Genomic DNA, 13,664 nt, shown 5'->3' with positions numbered 1-13,664 from the left:
TACAGTCTCCTATTGTACTTTACAGTACCTCTCTCTCTGTCAGGCTACAGTCTCCTATTGTACCTTACAGTACCTCTCTCTGTCAGGCTACAGTCTCCTATTGTACCTTACAGTACCTCTCTCTGTCAGGCTACAGTCTCCTATTGTACCTTACAGTACCTCTCTCTCTGCCAGGCTACAGTCTCCTATTGTACCTTACAGTACCTCTCTCTGTCAGGCTACAGTCTCCTATTGTACCTTACAGTACCTCTCTCTGTCAGGCTACAGTCTCCTATTGTACCTTACAGTACCTCTCTCTCTGTCAGGCTACAGTCTCCTATTGTACCTTACAGTACCTCTCTCTCTGTCAGGCTACAGTCTCCTATTGTACCTTACAGTACCTCTCTCTGTCAGGCTACAGTCTCCTATTGTACCTTACAGTACCTCTCTCTCTGTCAGGCTACAGTATCCTATTGTACCTTACAGTACCTCTCTCTCTCTGTCAGGCTACAGTCTCCTATTGTACCTTACAGTACCCCTCTCTGTCAGGCTACAGTCTCCTATTGTACCTTACAGTACCTCTCTCTCTGTCAGGCTACAGTCTCCTATTGTACCTTACAGTACCTCTCTCTGTCAGGATACAGTCTCCTATTGTACCTTACAGTACCTATCTCTCTGTCAGGCTACAGTCTCCTATTGTACCTTACAGTATCCCTCTCTGTCAGGCTACAGTCTCCTATTGTACCTTACAGTACCTCTCTCTCTGTCAGGCTACAGTCTGCTATTGTACCTTACAGTACCTCTCTCTGTCAGGCTACAGTCTCCTATTGTACCTTACAGTACCTCTCTCTCTGTCAGGCTACAGTCTCCTATTGTACCTTACAGTACCTCTCTCTCTCTGTCAGGCTACAGTCTCCTATTGTACCTTACAGTACCTCTCTCTCTGTCAGGCTCAGTGTTGGGAAAGTTACTGAAAATTGGTAATTAGTTACAGTTACTAGTTACTTCTCTCAAAAGGTAATTTAATTACTTTAAAGTTACCAGTTACTTCAAAGTAATTAGTTACTAGGGAAAGTAACTTTTGCGTTACTTTTAAAAGTCCGCTTCGATTGTTATTAATGCACACATTATGTTAGTGTTGCTGTGCCACAGTGTGGCATTGAACCTTCGCTTATTGGGGAGGCTTATAGCCTATCAAGGTCATTAGCCTCTGGGGCTCTGGCTGCAGCTCTCTTCCCGGACTAGGTCTGAGGATCAGAAACTGGGTAATCCTCTGAAGTTGTCCGTTATTTTCATGTCCTAAAGTAACTAGTAACTAGCCCAGTTACTATTTTAGTAACTGTAACTGAGTTACTGAATTTGAAAAAGTAATTAGTTAGATTACTAGTTACTGAAAAAAGTAGTTAAGTTACAGTAACTAGTTACTTAGTAACTAGTTACTCCCAACACTGGTCAGGCTACAGTCTCCTATTGTACCTTACAGTACCTCTCTCTCTGTCAGGCTACAGAAACTTGCCTTTGTCTGTATGATTAGCTGCTGGCCCCTCATTATGTGGGTTATAACTGAACTTCCATTTCAAGCCTTTGTGACTCCCACCTTTAGTCCAGGCCACTAGTCATAAAAATGTCATGCCAGCTCTAGCGCCCCGAGTGAAGGGCACACAGGCCAGACGGGAATGGCACGCTCAAGGCCACACTGCCCCGGGGCGGAAAGAAAAGAAGTCCTGCGGTCACAATTTGGAGAGCGGTGGAGAGTTTCTGCATACGACTCGCCACACGCTCACTCACCCTCTGCACCCTTTGGCATCAGTTTGAATGTGACTTCCACCAACTGCACATCCTTTGTTTACTCTCTGCCGGTCGGTGTAACGTTGCACCGCAGAGAGAAAATGACAAGACGATTTATAAAACAGGAAGAGGAGCTAACTACAGGAAGCTATTTCCGGAGAAGGATCTCTGCCCATAACAAAGAGCTGTGAAACTAACAGGTCCACCGTGACATAAAATCACATTTAGAATAATAACTTTAGACTATGTTGAAGTCACACTGTAGCAGGTAAGTTTCAATAACGCAGAGAAACTCCGAGTCTGGGTTTTGTGACGTCTTTTGATGCCACCTGCTGTGGCCCCTGCCGACGGTGCAGACGATCACACTCCATGCTTAAAGTTCTCCACCATGTCGCTGGTGTCTGCGCTGGGAAGTCATCCAAAACCAGCACACAGTTCTGCTATGGAACATTTGTTTCCTTTCAGGGGGGCGCAGGGCCCAACATGCTCCTTCTACATTTCTCTGTGCTGCCACATTGCGTGACAGTTTATTTTGGGAGGCACAGGTTGGCACCTGAGACACAAAGCTGACAAAGCACTTGGTGTCACTCCAAAGCGAGGCCAGTTGGTGCCATGACAATGCCTCTGGCCATGCAATCCTACAAGATGGACAACACTGCATCCAGTATCTTGGCAAAACAGGAAAAGAGGCATTGGTTGTAGGCTACAGTACTTTGGAGAATTGTACAAATTCTTAAAAGGGAATTAATTGTTGGTTTTCTGTAGGCCTAAAGCAAGGAATCTCTATCTGTATGTGTGTGTGTGTGTGTGTGTGTGTGTGTGTGTGTGTGTGTGTGTGTGTGTGTGTGTGTGTGTGTGTGTGTGTGTGTGTGTGTGTGTGTGTGTGTCCTTCACATATCTCGAGAACATTCGTCCGATCTACTTCACACTTGGCGGGTGTATTGCTGGGGACCCGAGGAAGTGCAGTGTCCGATTTGGTGCAATTTGGACATGCTCAATATTAATACATTTTGAATAAACAAGCGAACAGCACTCTGTACAGCAGCAGGCGGGGCGAACAGCACTCTATACAGCAGCAGGCGGGGCGAACAGCACTCTGTGCAACAGCAGGCGGGACGAACAGCACTCTGTGCAACAGCAGGCGGGACGAACAGCACTCTGTGCAACAGCAGGCGGGACGAACAGCACTCTGTGCAACAGCAGGCGGGACGAACAGCACTCTGTGCAACAGCAGGCGGGACGAACAGCACTCTGTGCAACAGCAGGCGGGGCGAACAGCACTCTCTACAGCAGCAGGCGGGACGAACAGCACTCTGTGCAACAGCAGGCGGGGCGAACAGCACTCTCTACAGCAGCAGGCGGGGCGAACAGCACTCTCTACAGCAGCAGGCGGGACGAACAGCACTCTGTGCAACAGCAGGCGGGGCGAACAGCACTCTGTGCAACAGCGGGGTGAACGGGCACTGCACTAGTGAATAAAAAACCTGCTGTGATGGACTGGTGACTATCGCCCTGCCTTCTGCCCAATGCATGCTGGGATAGGCTCCAACCCCCCATGAGCCTGAATAAGGAATAAGTGGGTAAAGACAAAGAATGAATGGGTGAGTGAATGAATCAATGATTCAATTAATGAAAATCTGTACTGAAATATACTTCAAGGATGGCTTTGCCGATTATCAACCCACTTTGTATCATTATAATGTCGTTAATATAAGCAGATGGGCAGTGTTTACCTTCGCTATATGTTTTCCACACGGAGAATATCCTCCATTTGTCCCGCTTGCAGAAACTCCGCCCCCGCCAACTGCAAGTCATTAAGGCTCGTTAAGACTCCCCATGTAATTCTCCATGGATGTGCGCATACTTAAAAAAGTAAAAAATCAACTATAATAGCCGCCCTGGAAGCCTAATCGACAGAGCAGATTCCGCGTCTCAAGCAGAGCTTTCCGCAGTTCCGTTGTTGACGCGTTGTGATGTAAAACGCGCCACAGCGGAGCGTTTTGCCAAAGGATGAAATGGGAGCTCTCCATGTGGAAAACATATAGCAGAGGTAAACACTGCCCATCTGCTTATATTAACGTCATAAAATAATACAAAGTGGGTTGATAATTGGCTAAATAAAATTATTTTCCCACTTCTTTCGATGCCACTCTATTTCATATTAGCTTTAGGCAATTGTATACCACATGGCTTGGTCATTATCATTTAGGTTATACAGTATGAGCATTTAATTCATGTAGCTTGAAATGCCATGTGAAGTTGGAAAAACCCAGGAAGTACTGAATGATTCAACTGTTTTTAGTTAGTACACAATATTTACTGAACAAACGTTTGCAGCTATCGGCTCCAGCAAAACCCATATGGTTCTTGTGGAGTGCATTGATTCAATAATATGACTTAACCAGAAACTTGCTGCCACTTATCAAAGCTTTTGCCTGAAATGAGCAAGGAAGCGATTTCTCTAAATCAAATGGAAAGTGCTCAGTTCTCTGTGATGGATTATGGCTTCAGACTGAGCAGAACGTCTACAGAGTATTGGATGGATGCCGCTCCAAACCGAAAGGGCTCCTATGAGTGGTCTGTACTAAGACTTTGAATGACATTAGAACATGTTGCACGCATCGACAGTCTGTGGGTTTAAAATAAAGGGGAAAATCGTACCTAATTTAGCACGAAACTTACCAGTATTTTTCTCCAAGAGGGGAATAAAGGGGAATACTACTTAACAAAGACTAACGTGTTTGTATTAGATTATAAATGATGAATTGTAGCTTTATATTATAGTGGTCATCTTCTCCTTGTTGTCCAATGCATTCTTTCTCATAGACCTGCAGCTCAGTGTGCAATCACAAATGCGAGGTGTGACAGACTCTTGTCTCTGGTGCAGGAGCCCAGAGTCAATTGTTCACTAAGACAAAGCTGAGGCACAGGGATGATATTTCAACGTTAAAATGCCACAATATTCTCTTTTATAATAATGGCTGTGTATGTGACCCGATAATGCAATCAGTCTTCCCTATAAGAATGGTGTTAAAGACTGTTTGAGCTGATGGGATTTCCTTTACATTTATGACTAAGATACAGCATACAGGCAGCATTTAATTTCAGGCGCATCTCTTAATAATCCTCCCTCTGAGCATGTTGTTATCTGAGCCAGTGGGATGACAAAGAGATGAGTAGCAGCTAATGCAGCATGCATTAGCTAGGTCAATTATGAGCCTTAGTGGGATGCTTTATGCTGCCCTGCAAGGAGAGGTGCTACTGTACTGTGCTAGCTGACCTGTGCTCCCAGTCAATGATGAACACAATCAAAAAGGAAATATACACTGTGTACTGTATCAGTTTGAACATGATATAACATTAGCATTTTGCTTACAGTTCTTTGGAAAGTAGTAAAATCATATTATTTCATGGTAATTTCATGTATTAGTTTACTTGGAGATAACTAACAGTAACCTGGTCTTATTGGGAGGAAGGTGGATTTCAGTTTCCCAGTAACGGGAAATCTGAATGCTTGATGCTGCTTTCAAGAAAATCCACTCGTCTATATATACCTGGCACACACACACACACACACACACACACACACTTGTACTGTAAAGTGACAGAGCAACTGCTTCACTGTGTTAAATATCAGATGCAAATGAAAAGAGAAAATCTATCATGACTCTAATGTGGCCTGATAGGAGGGGGCGCACTCTCCTCTGAGGAGGCGCGCGGCGCGGTGTGAGGAGGGTGATGTATGGAGGAGCTGGATGAGAGGTGAAAAGCGTAGCGAGACGGACGAAGGGAGGGGTGGAGTGCTGGGAGGGGATGGGGGGGGCACGCAGTCCTGCCAGACTCCTGAGGGCCCAGGGCAAAAGTGGAATAAATGTTGATTAGTGTTGATTTTGTCCAACGAGCACCCGGCAACTGACAGTGGGACTAAGCTGCAGCGAAAGGAACCATTAATCTTGGTCTGGTTTAAGTAGTGTATATTAATTTGTGTCATTTCCACTACGTGGCGAGAGGGCTCTCTCTCTCTCTCCTCTCTTTCTCCCTCCCTCCCTCAGTCTCTCTCTCTCCAGTGTTTGAAAGCTGTGGCAGCCTCGACTCTTTCATAGCGTACGTACACTCGTACAGTGGAAGCCTGGAGGTGGCGTCTGCAAGTAGCAGCAGGGGAGAGTGGAGGAAATGAGATTCCAAACACTACATTATGGAAAATGAACTCCTGGGGGGTTGGTATGGCAACCACATTCAAATGTGCCACTGCATGTTCAATTTAACGTGCATAACAAATTTGCCGACTTGATTAAATTCGTAACATATTAAGGAAGCTAGTATGCAAAAAAAAAGGCAGACCAAACCTGCAGGGACAGAGATTGCAAACAGACCCTTGAACAGAGTAAATGGCAGAACAGTGGTCTTTAAGCAACCGTTTCTCAGCTCTGGGTACAGGAGCCCACAGTACGGTGAAAGATGGAGGCTCATTTACAAGTCCATTTGGATCTCGCCTTCATTCTGCAATCTCCACATTGGCAGGCCTGCTAAGAGCAAAATGTCATTTTTTTTATGAACAGCATTCCAGTGGCCTTGAGCAAATGGGGAGGGGGCATTAATCAGTTTAAGAAATCTGCAAAAAACAAACTCATGAATCCCTCCAAAAAAATATAGAAAATAAAACTATCAGCTCTTCATTTTCACAATGGCAAGGAAAAGAGAAAATGATCAAGGTGGGAAAACTTATCCTGGGAAAAAAAAATAGATTGCTTTCCTTGTAAATGCGATGTCAATGTTAATTACCAAATCGCAGCACAGTAAGATTCCTATAATTAAGCTCCTTAATATGATTAACATGTATCAATTAGGCAACTGACAATTTGCATAATGTATAATGTAACCACATTGTTCCATACTGTAATGGTATTAACACACCATTTACAATACTGTCACTCACTGAAGATACTCCGATTAGGATTCTGCATCAAAAAGTCAGTAACGTAACAACAGCCTTATGATGGTTCATCAAAAAGGTCCATTTTCCAAGTTGCCTATATCCTCGGAGGAGAACTCGGCGCTGGCTCTTCCTCTGGCTGCATGATGAAGCAGAGATTGGGGAAACAGCTGGGTCGGCTAGCTTGGCCTGAATGCTGCTGTATCAGCATCCAGGAGGAAGGATGAGAGGGAGACAAAAGCCGCACGCATTACACTCATCTCTTTGTCGGCCAGGAGACACCAACGAGACGGGACGCTCAGACTGTGACACCACGCTGTGTATCAGCCTGTGACGCCACGCTGTGTATGGGAGCAGACATCTACATCGCCTCTCAATTGATAGACTCCACAATACAGCGGTACGAGCCGCTAGTTTACATTTCCCTCGCCTCCCAACAACAAACCCAACCTCATCCTCCTGAATTATAGAGACGTTCCTGCAGTAGTACTAGTGATTATAGAATCTTTTTCACTGGGAACGCTCAGTCAGGATGCGACCCTTGAGCCGACCTGAAGACTGAAAAAGACAGGGTGAAAAATTCCTTTAGTTCACCCGTGCGCCTTGCATTTCGCAGCGGGAACGCACAGCAGTTTCTCTCTGGTTATCCTGAAGGCTGAGGAACAGTGTTTATACAGCGACCGCGCTGAGTTCTTGCCTCTGCAATACAAATAGGCAGATGCCAGGCGTCTGAATGGACTGACAAGCCAATGTAGTGTCGGCTTCCATGCAGCCTCCATAATCAGATCTCTGGCTCATTTCATCCCGTCAAACATTACTCTCCTGCCCTCTGCAAAACACCCTATTTTCACCCTTCAAAAAATAACATTACATCACTTGGCTAGTCATTTTTATAAATGGACGATCCCCGAGGCTTGAAACCTTACACTGTTCAAACACAGGCCACAAGAAAGCTGGCCTTTTGTTGAGGTTGAGAGAAAAAAACTTAAACAGCAAGTCAGAGCAGCACGTTTAGTGAGCAGCTCATAAGGAGTGGTTTTGTTTGACACTGGTGTGTGTGTGTGTGTGTGTGTGTGTGTGTGTGTGTGTGTGTGCGTTCGCACGGGCGTGTGTGTGTGTGTGTGTGCCTGCGTGTGCGTGTGTGTGTGTGCGTGTGTGTGTGTGTGTGTGTGTGTGTGTGTGTGTGTGTTTGACACTAGGAGAGATTTATGATGCTGGTGAAGTGTTTACAGAGGTCAAGGCAGCTCATTTTCCAAATCAGTTTGTCAAGCATTTGCTTATCTAAAGAGGCCTTTTCATCAATCATAAAATAATAATAATAATAATAATAATAATAAAAAAAAACTCTTGGTGAAAAAGAACAGAAAACGGTCCTGGTTGAAAATTTCAATAAAACAAAAAAGATAATATTTGTATACACTTATGATGCACATAACCTAACCCCTGACTTTTTTCAACATCCATCTATTGACCATAGATAGATAGATAGATAGATAGATAGATAGACAGACAGACAGACAGACAGACAGACAGACAGACAGACAGACAGACAAACAGACAGACAGAGACACGGTTTAGTTTGGATTGAGTTGTGTTGCATTTATTTGTTGTCCCTATATTTACCATCCTGTTAAGTTAAAGCATTCAGTTAGTGAAAGGTTAAGGTTTCATGGCCCAATAGCAGCGGAGTGAAATTGTTTGGATATATTTTTGGAAAGTCCCTGTGAGAACCTCTCCTAACAGAGGCTGCATTGGTGTTGCTAGGACATACGCTAACACAGACAAACCCAAACCGTGGCTGTTTTTACCTTTGCTCTACATTACAAAACGCACAATAAACCTAATATAATGTAATAATGCCCAGCCTCTTCTTCACGGTATAGACCTACTGTGTGCTGCCCACAGTCACAGAGCTCTGACCAACAACCAGCCTCACTTGCTCACACGTACATACTGTACACATGCACACACACACACACACACCTACACGCGTGCACACACACACACACACACACACACACACACACAGACACCTACACGCGCGCACGCACGCACGCACACACACACACACACACACACACACACACACACAGACACACATGTGCGCGCACTCACACACATGGTCTCTGAAAAGTAACATTCCTTTTAACTAAAAAAGACAACCAAAATATGCCCGCAATGAAAGACGGCCAAAGACGAAGCCTGTGTTTAAAAAAGAGGGGAGAAGAAAGTAAAGGACGCGTTGGTTTAAATAAAGTGTTCCTTCCTTCTCCTTTCCTCTGGTGTGTAGAGGCTTGTTTATACTGCACAATATTTCTGTTGGCCATCCCTCACTGCATCCCAGTACAAATACACAGAGTAGGTCAGAAGTTCAGGCCCTAGATCAACACTGGCATTGTGTCCTGCAGGTGCTGTCAGCCGCTCTGGGGACAGCCAGCCATGGAAAATATACACAGCTCTATGACTCGACACTGTCTACACTGTAAAAAGAAAAGCACATGGGCTGATTCTTATATTATTACAAAGTTACAGTGGCACAACTGCAACTCTGAAGAGTGTCCAAAAGCCGTAATTTTTTGGCTGTTCAACTTTTAAATTTTTTAAACTTAGCTGTCCTATCTCTAGGGAGACAGCAGACAGAAAGTGGGCCTCAGCTGGTTTCTCAGCTTGACATCAGCCAGCAGCACAGAAAGTACTGAGATAATTATAGTTAGACTAGATTAGAGATGAGCTCTAATGAAGCTAAAATACAAATATCAGCTGTGTTGTGGGGGGAAAATGCACCCATGATCTCTAAAAAATGAAAATAAAAGGCAAAATGGCAAAAGATGATCTAAAAACAGTGACATCACCAATACTACTGTATGAACATCCGATAAAGCCTTCTTCCTTTTCAAGCATTAGACAAGTAAATAGCTACTATGTTTCACCCTAAACATCAAAACTAAAATTTAATCTCTGTAGATTAGGCAAACCTAAACTCACATTGAAATTAAAATAAAATTATAATGATAAATAAAGGGGGGGGGTGTCACAAAAATATTGTAACCCTAGTTGACTATACAGTAAGTGTAAGATTTACTGTTATTAAATTTCAAAGGGAGATTGAACCACCAGAGGGAGCAACATGATGTGACTATGAGACTATAGAAAAAAAATGCAAATGTATTGATTTATGGTAATAATCGGTGTAGGACTAGGATCTTTTAGGATCTTCTAGCATTCATTTTCAAATTAAAAGAACTTGGTGCATATTATCACTTAAAAATAATAAAACACACTTTCCAGCCAGTGACAGTGGTGTTGACCACATTTTGAGCTCACCAAGAGAGTGAAATATTACTCAAAACACTGGTGAAATCTGTCTTGGTATCTTCAAACATTTTAATGCGTAAACAACATATTTTGAGAGCAGTGGAAAAAGTCTGTATATCCTACCGCACTTTATTTATTTATTTACAGTGAACCCGGCAGTACTCTCTATTGCTTTACTTGTGTGAACTGAGGATGTTGAAATGGTGTTAAACAGTGGTGATCATAATGGTTTTTAGACTTTGGCAGTAAGTCTACAACAGCAAATGATCATGTGCTAAATAGGAGACTTTTCCCAAATGTAAAATACTAAATTTTGTTGACACTAACTTGTTTTGATTTGATTATATTGCCAACTTTACACAAGTGATATTAAACAAAAATAATCAATTTCCACATTACACCTAAGATTACCGAAACAGCAGGCTATAAATAGTAGTAAAAGTAAAAGATTTCCAACTAACTAAGCGTTGAAACAAAGTTACCTGGATGGAATTAAAGCATACAATGATACTATTATCATGCCTTCAGAGCTGATGTGTACAAGCCACATAAAGTCCACCAAAGCAAGACAAGCACCGTATCTCTTCTGTAAAGCGCCATAACCTGCTCCATGTATTTATGGGTTGCCAGCTGAAAGAGAAAAGAATGGGTGTGCAGCCAGGAAGAGGTCCAAGTTACTTTGTACTCTCAGCAGAGCCGAACTTTGGATGAACTCCGAGAAGCGCCAGGGAGTAAAACACTATGCATAACTGTGTCACTCCCCCTCCAAAAACCAGCAAGACAACAAGAAAGAAGAGAGAGCCAGCAGGCTTCAAAAGGCCCCCTGCTCTCCTGAGGCAGTGGCCGACTCAAGAGAAACTACGGGGCTGGAGGGGCCGGCAGTGCAGCGAGGTGAACTTCAATGAAAAACCTCAATGAAAACCCTCAATGAAACCATCATGCAAGGTTGAGATCACACACAAGAAAGAATAGAAACGACTCCAGCTATCACTGCCGCAAATGTGAAGTATGAGCAAGTGCAACTTTGGAGATAATGAAAATGATATCTCGTGTATCCTCCGACCCATCCGTTTTATTTCATGCACTAATGGCTGTGAAACACCGAAAGCGCTGCCTTTGACATTAAACTGGCCAACTATGGCAATTCAATATCTCACCACTGTAACTTCTGAAGAGTCCTAGACCACATCAGTCTAAAGATGGGAAAATACAAGATGAGATGCATGCTATCAATCTGAAGTGCACTGAATTCTATCTGTGCCAATTTCAGAAATGTCACGGGGAAAACGATTTGGAAACATGACTTACGCCTCCCATGTTATGTTATTTCTCTCCTAGCAATTATTTTGGTGACATGCTCTCTCACAACTGCTTTAATAGAGAGACACAATACAGAATAGAATGAGACATATTCACCAGACTTGACAGTTAACTCACAAGGGGAGACATCACAATGCATGTGGCAAGTTTGCCATTATCCAACAATGACATCAAAACCTTATTCATATGTTGACACTAACTGATAAGGACTGTTTACAGGTAATTGTCCACTGTTCCTATTGTGCATTCTCTAAAACATGCAGTATTTACAAAGGGGGAAACACATGTCTGACATGTCAGTGCAATTTATATGGCAAATTGTGTTGTGCCTGAATATTCAGCATCAAGTTCCTCATGTGAATTTAAGTCTGAACAGCAAAATAGCCTTTGATGATAAGATAGCCCACACACAATCGTTACTTGTGCTTCTCTTGAATGGGATTTTTAGTTAAATGTTTCATTGGTCAAAAAAAATGATGTGTGTTCAGTATTTGTGCATTTTTAGCCGCTTAGGTGATTTATAGGCTTCACTGTTAGACAATATAGACACAACATTATGCTATCAGTGCAGTGGATACATTCCCCCATCCCAAGGTTATCTTGGCACAGCAATGAATGAATGCAATGAACTCGGGTGAAAATTTGAACTTACCTGTTTTTTCTTTGATTTCACACAAGACATTGAAAAGAGCAGGCTTCATTCTGTGACAATTCAAAGCATGTTTCCTGCAACATAAAAGTGGCTTTATAAGCAACCTCAGTGCAAGTCAGAGAAAAGTATCTGTTATCTAGCCTGTTCTACCACTACATTATGTACACAAGCCTCTAGCCTATATGATCTTTTTGTATTTCATTTTTTATTTCAGATAACATGCTATTGCGTGTTATTTGGTTACAAGGCACAGCTAATAATATACTGATGAATAACACCTTTATAGAACATGTGTTACACAGTTTAATTGCTGTAAAATTATTTTACAGTAGCCTATTACTATAGCCATTTCAACAACACAGTAAAGACAGGATCACTGACATAAAAACAATATAAAGCAGTTTATGAAAAATGGTTAACCTGTTAATATACACCCAAGTCTGCACTAAAATCTCAGTGATAAGTCATTATATTTAGGCTCATTGTCTTAGTGACTATCAGAAAAGAATAGGCTACATTTAAGATATAGAATGCTTTTTGTGGTTGAGGTTGTTGATTATTGTTTGCTTTTACCTCTGTAGGCTGCCTACTGTCAAGAAAAAAAAATATATAATACATATCAATAAGAAATGTGAATCATGTTTTAACATAATGTCACTTGGAGATTTTACAAATGTAATAAAGAACTACACAAGATGGATTAAACCTTGAATTATACCAAAAGTAAGAAAGTTGCATTGCATTTGCCCACCACGTTGTAAACACACCAGGCAGGACTTTGAGTCAGTTAAGAGAGGGCTTGTTACTCAAGAATTACATTTCTTAGTAAATAAAATATCAGCTTTATTTGTTTTATCTTGTAAATGCACGTTTACTGAATAAAGGTATTTCAAAAATAGTATCAATAGGCTGTTGGCAGCACTAATACACCATAATAATAATTAATAAAATCGGTTATTTTAGACGTCAGATTTGTGGTCACGTCGTTTCTCTATTTGAGGAGCGTGGTTGTCAAGTTAAACAAATACCAAAACTAGTGATTTAAGTTGAAGTGCTGCTGTACACATGCCATGTTGTTTTACACTGGTTTTGGCTGGTTTTGGACAAGGCTATGACAAGCGCGTGTGCGTATTCAGTTCCATGGACACCGTACAGTTTAACAAAAAAAAAAAAAAAATCACTAAATTATTATTATGAATTTGTTCTTCCTTTTTCACATTCACTTAATCTAATTTGCCACCTCGTTATCATAGGCTAATCAGCGCATGTCTGTCTGTGCCACCTTACCTGGCTTGGGCTTCGTCCAGACTTTGATCTGTGATGGTCATAATTTGCTGTAAAATGTCTCCAATGTCCTGCTTTCTTCCATCGTCTGTTCCTCCGTTGCCTTCTTGCATATGCTGCGACAGGCCGGGGTGCCCTGCCATGCCTATCCCCGTATGAGAGTGCATCAACCTCGGCTGCTCGTCCATCTCTTCCCTCTAAATGCTCTGTGTCAAACCTCGCAGAAATCCTGCACACAGACACACACGAATCCCGACAGCGCGGCGTTAATGTTGCGCACACCCGGTTCCTCGCAGGGTTTCGTGGCGCTGATAGCCGGCAGAGGAGCGCGGAGTATCGGCGGGGAAGCGGAGAAACGAGCCCTCTTGCTCTCGCTGTCTCTCTCCCAGCTGG

General features: G+C 42.7%; 1 protein-coding gene across 3 annotated transcripts in view; it reads right to left on the bottom strand.

Annotated features, from left to right (window-relative positions):
- The window catches only part of LOC310786828 (pre-B-cell leukemia transcription factor 1), a gene marked incomplete at its 5' end in the record, with an annotated part of 57,653 nt that extends 44,194 nt beyond the window's left edge, over positions 1-13,459 (bottom strand). For 2 of the 3 annotated variants that reach the window (XM_083648139.1, XM_083648140.1), the window contains 2 exons: positions 11,988-12,061; positions 13,275-13,459. In XM_083648139.1, coding sequence (XP_083504265.1) covers positions 11,988-12,061; positions 13,275-13,459 — 259 coding nt within the window. Of the gene's footprint in view, positions 1-11,942; positions 12,062-13,274 lie in introns of all 3 variants that reach the window. The other variant, XM_083648138.1, reaches the window with a different exon arrangement.
- Positions 13,460-13,664: the final 205 nt, after the last annotated feature.

Source organism: Poromitra crassiceps (assembly GCF_964638095.1).
Source record: "Poromitra crassiceps genome assembly, chromosome: 12".
NCBI lineage: Eukaryota > Metazoa > Chordata > Actinopteri > Beryciformes > Melamphaidae > Poromitra > Poromitra crassiceps.
This window is presented reverse-complemented; position numbering and strand designations above follow the sequence as displayed.